Source organism: Ischnura elegans, chromosome 2, assembly GCF_921293095.1.
Source record: "Ischnura elegans chromosome 2, ioIscEleg1.1, whole genome shotgun sequence".
NCBI lineage: Eukaryota > Metazoa > Arthropoda > Insecta > Odonata > Coenagrionidae > Ischnura > Ischnura elegans.
Window position 1 is genome coordinate 100,143,465 of NC_060247.1, and position 9,261 is coordinate 100,152,725.

The 9,261-nt window shown below is 36.8% G+C and overlaps 1 protein-coding gene and 1 long non-coding RNA gene across 3 annotated transcripts in view; one reads left to right on the forward strand and one right to left on the reverse strand.

Annotated features, from left to right (window-relative positions):
* The window catches only part of LOC124154237 (nascent polypeptide-associated complex subunit alpha, muscle-specific form-like), a 107,631-nt gene extending 100,015 nt beyond the window's left edge, over nt 1–7,616 (forward strand). For both annotated transcript variants that reach the window (XM_046527834.1, XM_046527835.1), the window contains exons 10-11: nt 2,525–2,676; nt 7,309–7,616. In XM_046527834.1, the coding sequence (XP_046383790.1) occupies nt 2,525–2,676; nt 7,309–7,416 (260 nt within the window). In that variant the 3' untranslated portion in view covers nt 7,417–7,616. The remainder of the gene's footprint in view (nt 1–2,524; nt 2,677–7,308) is intronic.
* On the reverse strand, nt 4,479–9,072 carry LOC124154241. The gene is made up of 2 exons (XR_006863875.1): nt 9,010–9,072; nt 4,479–5,870 (listed from the first exon to the last, which is right to left on the reverse strand). It is a non-coding gene; the product is annotated as an uncharacterized LOC124154241 (long non-coding RNA).
* Between the last annotated feature and the right edge of the window lie 189 nt (nt 9,073–9,261).

A 9,261-nucleotide genomic window follows, 5' to 3' on the forward strand; every position in this document is an offset into this window, starting at 1 on the left:
TAACTCCAAGCAGATGTAGTTATGATGTCTCCATGTTTCTGGGCTTCACCGCGTGGATTTTTCTTTATGACGACAGTTTCTCCGGTATTCCAACCGGCGTCTTCAGGTCGATGTCGGGATGTCACCAAAAATTGAATCCCGACATAGACCTGAAGACGCCAGTTGGAATACCGGAGAAACTGTCGTCATAAAGAAAAATCCACGCGGTGAAGCCCAGAAACATGGAGACATCATCTAGACAACGCCGCGGAAAACTACGCATCAACTTCAGATTTAGTTATTATAAGTCAAAACAAGACAATAGTTTTAAATAATATTTTATATCTCTAAGGCTTTGGGGGGATCTATATCCTCTTCTTCCCCCCCCCCCCCCCCCCCCCCCATAGTTACGCCACCGCCTGGAAATACATTTACATTATTTTGGAACTTGACGTTAGGGTTTCACTCATGGTTCCATGGATAATCATCACAATAGGGAAAACAATGGTGTACTATTTTTTTTTTCTCTGAGGTTTTGGGGGGGGATCTATCCTCCTCATCCCCCTCCATAGTTACACCACTGCTTTCATGGTCTATGGATAAAATAAGATATTTTGGGAAGCCCCTTGTCACTGATGATTGTGACTTTGATTTCCTATTTTATGCTCGTAGCTTAAAATTTGGTTTAACAATCCTTTTTGATAGATCACAAAATCAAAGAATCAACTGTTACGAGAGGGTTTGGGGGAGGGGTTCAAGGAGTATCGAATTTTCCAAAACGTTTTGAGGGATTAAGACCTTTGTCCCTTGCCTCTCCACCTCTGACCTAAGAAGCCCCTGATCAACCCAAAGCCACACTAATTAAATTGCAAAAATTTTCCTAATTTAGTCTAAACAAGACTCTTTCCCTTCATTTTCTCATTTTATTCATAAAAGTTTTAAGAAACCTTAAAATATTATGTCTCAAGTTAATTTTTGCCTCTTTTATCAATTTAGTTGACTTTGATTTCTTGGGAAAAAAACTTTTTACATAAGACTTTTTGACCTCCAACAATTGAATTTACTCTCCAGGGTATACCTATTGTGAAAGCCCTTTTTTATCAATCAATCAATCATCATCAATCAATTTTATTAGCAATCATCAGTACATTGTAGGCAACAGAAATAACCATCTTATGTGTATTGTGTCACTCCTCCAACAGAAATTAATCTAACATAAAAATTCTGATGAAACACCTCACAGTAGGTATGAGTGGAATGGTTTAATACTGGTTTAATGGCCTTACCTTTTCAAGTTTTTTTATCTGATATGCCTACATGCATAAACCTGAGTTCAAGAAACTACGGGTAAATTACTTACTCTTGCCCAGCACCATATACAGTCATGATCCGCTTTTTTTGAGTTTTTGTTATGATTTGATATACATACATATATGTGATGATAAAAAAATTGGCTAGGCAAAATTGACCCGGGATAGTATGTAAGATAATAGAGGAATGGTGACATTTTGAAAGCTGGCGTGGGAATCATGGAAACCATGTTATGTATTGTACTTCCATAGCCATGTTCGAAGTATGTACCATGCATGTATGTACATACATTGTACATACTTTGAACAAAAATTGTTTTAGGAAAAATAGATTAATAGATTTTTCAGTGCAACTCCTAATTCCACTCATATCATTAAAAAAATTCTTGCTGGGACCTTGTTGGACTTCCTGATGAAAGTATAAGAGTGTAGATGTTCTTTTCAACTATGATCATGGAGAGGGTTGAGCCTCCCCAATCAACACCCCACCCAAATGAATGCCCCTAAGATAAGGCCCCAGGTAAACTACCCACGAAATGAACCCCTGTAAAAAAATTCTGGCTGAGGCCCTGCCCCTGCTGTGAAAAAAGGCCTAAGCCAGCCAAAGCTCCCCTAGTCATCACTTCTTTCATGCCCCCAGTGACAGTGGTGTAGCGTGTAGTGAGGTGGGGGGGGGGGGCAGACCGCCCCGTGCATCACGTCTAAGAGGGGCATCATCCTGCAGTTTTTTAAAGAAATTATACCATTAAAAATAAAAATCAAAACTCAAAAACGAATTAAGAAAAAAGTTTTTCATGATTATCAATTCAATATTACTTCCAGATGAAGAAATGAAGAATTCATTCCTTGGCCTACCATCATGACTTTTTTTTGGAGGAATCAACTGCCACACCCACCCCAAGCTTCAAAATTCCACACTACACCACTGCTCAGCGATTTAAAAAATATTAGTAATCAAAAAAGATGGTATACCAATTGATCGAAAGGTACATTCTGAAAGAATTGGTACAAATTGGTTGGAATTCCAAAAACTGCAAATCTAGATGCTAGTTAGCTCCCTACATTTACCTATATATTCATTAAATAGGTGAGCCAAAGGTGAAAACTGTAAGGGTAAAAAGGTGAAGTGTGAAATCCTCATAATTAGGTACAATTAGTATTATTATGTTACTAGCACCTCTTCATAAGCCTTCCTCTTTCCATTATTATTAAATTTATCTCTTCTTTGCCCTCAGGAGAAGATGGCACTTTCCTAATCCGGCCATCCTCGCAGAACCAAAACCCTTACACTCTGACCATTTGGTATGGCAACAGGGTGTACAACATTGCAGTCCGATATCGATCTGACCAGAAGTATGCTCTTGGATCTGAGAAACCAAACGAACAAGTATGTATTATCTTCTTAGTGCTGCTAAATATAAAATCTAACCCAACTATCCGTGATTTCAGTCAATGTACAAGGTGACGGCAGCAACATTCTTGTGAGAGAAGTTCAAACTCTCTACATTGATGGAATAACATGAGAAATCTAATCACCACATAAGTATCTGAATATAGTCCAAATAAATTTTTCCCAAAATCTCCGTGAGAGGAGTATGGGGGACTTTATGCAAGCCTCAGTGATATTTTCCTAAGTTCAACCTCCTAAAATTTGGGGGAACTATTTGAGTAAAAAATCCCCAGGTGACTCAACGTAAGGAAGTGGACAACTCTACATTGTAAAAACAATTGGGCACTATGGCATAACTACCATTCTCTCAATAGTATAATAATGACACTCCTGTGCCCAAATCTGGGGTGAGCTCTACCCTCACCTATCCTCCCCCCAGACTTTATGCATTGAAGACTAAGAATAATTTAGTAGGTTCAACTACATAAACAGCTAAAATTTTCTACTTTGTCATAGAATGCTTCTACCTTGTTCTCATTCACTTTTGAAGATATTCTCTGATTCTCCAGGAAAAAATTTTAGCGTTCCTTCATATAAGGGCACTTGGAGGCACTTCCAAGTGGCACATCTTTAGAGCCACAGGGCATGTGGTAACTAAGCAGCACTCAGTTATGCTTCTGTCGTGCATCTGATTCATCGGGTGGCTTGCTTGGAACTGCCGCAAGTGGTGTTGAGCAAAGAGACCCTTACAGGGTTACATACTTTTTTAACCCCCATTTTAATAACAAGTGAAATGAAAAGACCCATATGCACAAATATTGATCCATCATCAATCTACTCCTTGAGTTATCAGGTGTTAAATATCAACATTCTTCACCATTTCAAACAAAAATGCATGGAAAGCTTTTAATATCATTTGCTGCTTTTGTCAAACCACTGTGGATACAAAGACAAGACTAGACTCTTGAGGGTCTCAAGGCTAATAACTGAAGTAGGACTACCTCTTACTGTCCCTTCAGAGTATGATCTTTTCAGTACTACAATGTAATATGTACATCAAGTGGCTCATACATTAGCAATTAATTATTTCTTATAGGTAAATCTATAAAAATTCATAATTCCTATCTAAAGCTTCTACCTATTGGTTTAGTGTTTTTGAGGTATTAGCCACTTAATTAACAATTTTTGCTGGAATCGTATCTTCTTATTACAGTGAAACTTCCAAAAAAGAGATCTAATGAGTAAAATGCATTGAGCCAATCGGAGGACATTATGTTTATGGTAATTAGGGGTTCCTGTTCCTAGGTTGAATCCCATTTGGGAAGAATATAAAAATATTATATAAATGTCCATTTAAGAAAAAATTATCCACCTTCCTTATAAATATGGAGCATAAAAAGCATTAAGCCATTATAATAAAATTTTGTAGAGATAATTTTACGACTTCAAGTCTAAAAAGGTGAGCATTACATTTTATTCATAAACATTTCTTTGCCATTGTAGTTATTTGCATTACTCGATTAACTTCAAATTTTAGGTCGATTCGAAGAGTGAGATTTTTTTGTCTGACCATATTTCAAATTTCCAATTGCCTTCAAGTAAAAAAAAAAAAAAAAAAAAACTAGAGCACCGTACTTCCTTTGGTGAAACAATATTTCAATTTGAAAAAATTAGAGGGAACAACGAAAATTTTATGGATCCACATAAAGGGTAGTAATTTCAGGAATGTTTCACTTTATTATATACTCATTACTTTTTTAAATTATGAGCCCTGAATTATGGATTTTTTTCATCAGGTGAAAAATAATTATTTATTGGAAACAGAAAGCATAAAAATAAATTGTGAATGACGGATAGAAAATTGCAAAGCTTTAAATTTGGTCAGCAAAGGGTTAACTGGACCCTGGAAATTAGGGGTACATATTTGATGTCCATGAACACCAAAATTATTTTTTTTTTTTCATTTCTAAAAGCAAATCTTGCCAATGAAGGGAACTGAATTTAGTTCTTAGAAAGACGATTGGCAGTGGGAAATAGGCTTGGCTGAGAACAGGGGCAAGAACCCCCCAAATCCTGTGGGGAGAGGGTAGAGTAAACTTGTTTGCTTGGGGAAGGGGCAACCTATTCCCTGGTCCCCCTCAATTGTAATATCCCAGAATTATTTGGATGGAAAAACAAATTTTTTTCCGGAACTCTGTTTTATGTAATGGAGTGAGGAGGGATTTTTTTATATTCTCCATGTAAAATATTTTGCCCAGCATTCAAAATCAGAGCCGATGCACTAGGGATGAAGACGCAAATAATTTTGCAAATCAGTCAATGTCCATTATAAAATGTGAACCAAAACCTCTAATATATGGAGGAAACCAGCACCCCCTCAATCATGCATTGGCAATACTTTCGCTGACCCCCACACTGTTGCACCCCTGGCTGAAGAGCATTATTTACATTTCAAGCATCACTGAAAGGGAAACAAGGGGAGTCTCAAAAGATACGACTCAAAAAGTAGGTTTAGCATAAAATTTCACCCAATGATATGGTGAAATCTTAAGAAGGAAATAGCAGTAAATTTTCAGAGAGAAAAAATTTCCTACAATGACTTAAAAAATGCCATTACTGACAAAATTGACTATACGACTGCAAAAAATTTCCTCTACACTTCTGGATATTATTGGCTCCCCAAAATAAAACATGTTATTATCCTAACCTGATTCCTAAATTTCTTTATAATTCTTTCCATTCCTTTCCTATGATATAAGAATAAGTTGACTGTTGTGTATTTTTATCTAAGTTCTATGTTAATTTCTCTACCTTAGAGAGCTGCATAATTTTTACGACAGGGACAGGAAAGTAATGATGAGAATTCATCAAAAAAATATTTAATACATAAACTATACACTTTATCTGTGTGTAATGAGAGCCAAATTGTTTTGGCAAGGTTAAGTTCTTTCTTTCTTTTCCCAACATCAAAGGCGTAAAACCTGCTCGAGTGGGAGGCACCAGTCCACGGCATGTATGCTTTTGATTGTTCACTGTAACAATGGGTACCTCCCAAGCATGGCTTACTAGAGAAATAAGGGTGCAATTGGTGGATATCTGATAGGATCAAATACCTATTATTCTGGAACAACTTGCATGGAATAGAATCGCCTACGCCATAGCAAACAGTGGGGGGAGGCCTCACACCATGCCTGAAATAATTGAGAAATATGTTCATAAGTGTTCGCTATCAATATTAACTTATTCCCTCTTCAAACCCACCCCAATTTTCAGGTGATTTCCATGTATTTGAGAGGCCTTAGTTTACATAATAAGATACTTGAGGCAACTTCCACTGGGTTACTAGCCAGAAGTTGGCAGAAATTGTGGCAACGTAAAATATTCTGAATCCTCTTCTACTAGTTACATCATCAAATGACCAGCCCCAATTAATTCCTATTTTGATTATAGTGATGCAATGACTATTCAAAATTTTTGCCAAAAAAACATCAATTTCTGTATAATAGTGAACTGGCATCCATGATAACGGATGTTATCAGCTTTTGTGAGTGAGTGACTAAGAAATATTTGTTTCCTAGGGACATTTTATCCTTAATGGAGGGTATTACGGTATATATGGCATAAAATTTTTTACCAATGAGAAATCAAATACGTAGTAAATAGCATAATACTTGGTTACATAGCTTCTCACACAAACCAATAACATCACTAGGATCAAGGTAGCTTGATCAGGTTCAGATGAGTGGAGATGATTGACATTTAAGTATTAGACATGATAGAAAAAAACATTAAAATATTCACAACTCAATTTCCACCAATATGTGTCCCTAACTACGGATTATGGCTGTCATGTGGGAGCATTATAGTGCACCAAAAGATAAAGGGACCCAGGTCGTGAATTATGAGTTCTGAAGAAAATGAAAGTATGCCTTAAAATTCCATCATTTTCATGTTGACATAGGAGTCCTTTTAAGGCCTGTTTACTCTATACATTTACACGAAAAAGTTAATGTCTATATGCACGAAAGTGTGACTGAACATGAAAATGCACCGTGTAACCACCCAACTTGCGCAAATGCATGAATGGAAAATAGAACGTGTTCTAATTTGGTTCATGCATTCGTACATGTTCCGTTCTGGTATACTAAAGTCATTCATGAAAACAGACATTAACTCGTACATGTTAATATACCGTGTGACCAGGCCTTTAGACGCTTCATTCCAATTTGTACCCAAGACTTAGTTTCTATTAGCATTTGGTAACTTTTATTTGATATTTAATGAGCAGGACAATCAAAAAACAAACATCCATGCCCTGCACAGAGAGAAAGGCAACAAAGCAAGATGTGAACCTCTGAGTGCTTGGTTAGAAATGAGGCCCTTAACCATTGTCAACAAGGCTGGTAGGGTTAAGTCTCCAAGTACATCCCTGAAAAACCTTGGCATATCCAAATGCAATTTAAAAACATGTATTGCTAACCCACAGTGATGAGTTAAATTTTATGCTAAAAGTAAATTTTGATGGTATAAAACTATATATTATTACTATCTATTGTCCCATCATGACATTGAAAGGTTTCAGTTAGTAAGTTGATTATGCTAACATGTTTTTCAATTTATGTACTTCAGAGTTTTTGGAGCCTGGAAGAAATGGTGACTTTCTACCATACAGAGCAGTTGGTGTTATTTAGCTGTGGTGAGAGAGCTGGACAGACATCCTTGAAATCATCGCCTTAAGAGACATGCATATTATTGATTAAATACATCCTACTTTTTAGGGTGTTAGTTTTTTTTTGCCATTATTTTCTCTCAAGGTTTTGAAGAACTCTCAATTGCTAGTCTTTAATCTTACTTGACAATTGTACATTCTGTGATAATGCATTTATGTAACATATTAAGGTATGAATTTTTTAATGTAATAAAGTATAATATTCTCTCCAAAGTAGATTTTCCTATTCATTTCATAATTGATTAGAAAATTATGACATCAACTTCACTTGTGCAAAATGCAGTTCATCGATTCATTCTTTCAATTCTTGGTATCTCTTCCCTTGCTACAACTCCTATTGCGCTAGATACTTCTAATTCCCTCAGTCCCTGGCCCACCTCAATAACTTTCAGTATATGCTCTTCAATTACTTGCGTTCCTCCTCTCGAAAATCTTATATGTGGCCCTGATATGCATAGTCTTTGCACATCCAAAGCTCTCCAGCAGAATCTGGGATTAACCATCCCTGTATCCCTTCCAGTGTACACTAAAAATCCTTCTTAGTTGTGCATTTTTTCCCAGCAAGGCATAGTGAGAAATGAAAGATCATTTTAAAAGATCTAAGCTTGAAAACTGACAAGAAGATAATCAATACAAAGATCGATCTCAACTTAAATTTAAGTGCCACTGTCCAAGACAAATTAATATTTTCTGGTGTGAGAAAATGTATGGCGTCATCCATTTGTTTACTACCCTGTGCAATTCCAAAGTAAAACCATTAGTGGAAAAACCATAGCAGGAATAACTGAGTCAATGGCTGTATCTTTGGGCCTAGGTTACACGGATGTACAAAAATTGAACAACTTCGTCAACATCAACGAGCATTGAAAAATAAATGTTATCTTTCAGGAGCGAAAATCAGACTTGTGATATCACACCGGTATGTGAGTTTCTATCTTCATCAATTTTTCTTTAGGAATTCCCATTTACGACTGGGTGACTCCTATGAACATAAGGGTCTTTTATACTAACTATCCCAACAATTTTCAGGCGCACAACCTATAAATTTGAAGGTTGGCTGAGGAAGGGCAGCGTTGCAATTTAGGGTTGTATAAGTAGGGGGGAGAGGTTGGCGGATACCAAGCGGCTGGCCTGGGTAAATCCCTGATAGCAAGCCAGATCGATCCGTTGAAATTGCTGCTTTCTCCAAAAAGATCTGTAATGCACCTGTTCACAATACGTAGAATATAGCATTAGCTTCATTTAATTATATTTTAAATGCAATAAAAAATCTCCGTGGAGACTGCATGGTAAATACCAGTAAATACCAATCGCACCGAGTGGTTTCGGCGTCATGCAACACTATACAACATGCCCGCGTCTACACGCTTCTTTCTCCTAAATTAATCAAATGAAACTAGTTTACTCATATGTCATGCTTTCAACAAAGGGTGGGTATGAATATGAACCTATTTTTCGACAAAGCATGACTCGAAAAGCAGTCCGTATCCAACAAAAGTCTAAAAAATGGTATGTTATACTACAGTGCTAAAATTAACTAAATATTAAATACAGATTAAAACTCCTTAAACTATTATAACATTGAAAAATGTTGATTTCACCTCCAAAGACTTCCCATCTTAGTACACGTAAGCGGCCACTAGCGGCAGCAGCGTTTGTTTCTTCTGACACGAACACGAAGAAATGCAATGCTAGCTCGCAGCAGAACATCGTCTTCCTTCCGCCGGGCGAGCATGGTGGACCACGGTAAATCCGTGTCCTAATTCTCCAAAGTGAAAACCCATTTTGCACTATTTGGCGAGCATCCTGTGTATAGTAAACAAATCAGTGCAGTTCTTTCGGCAGTGAGCAAC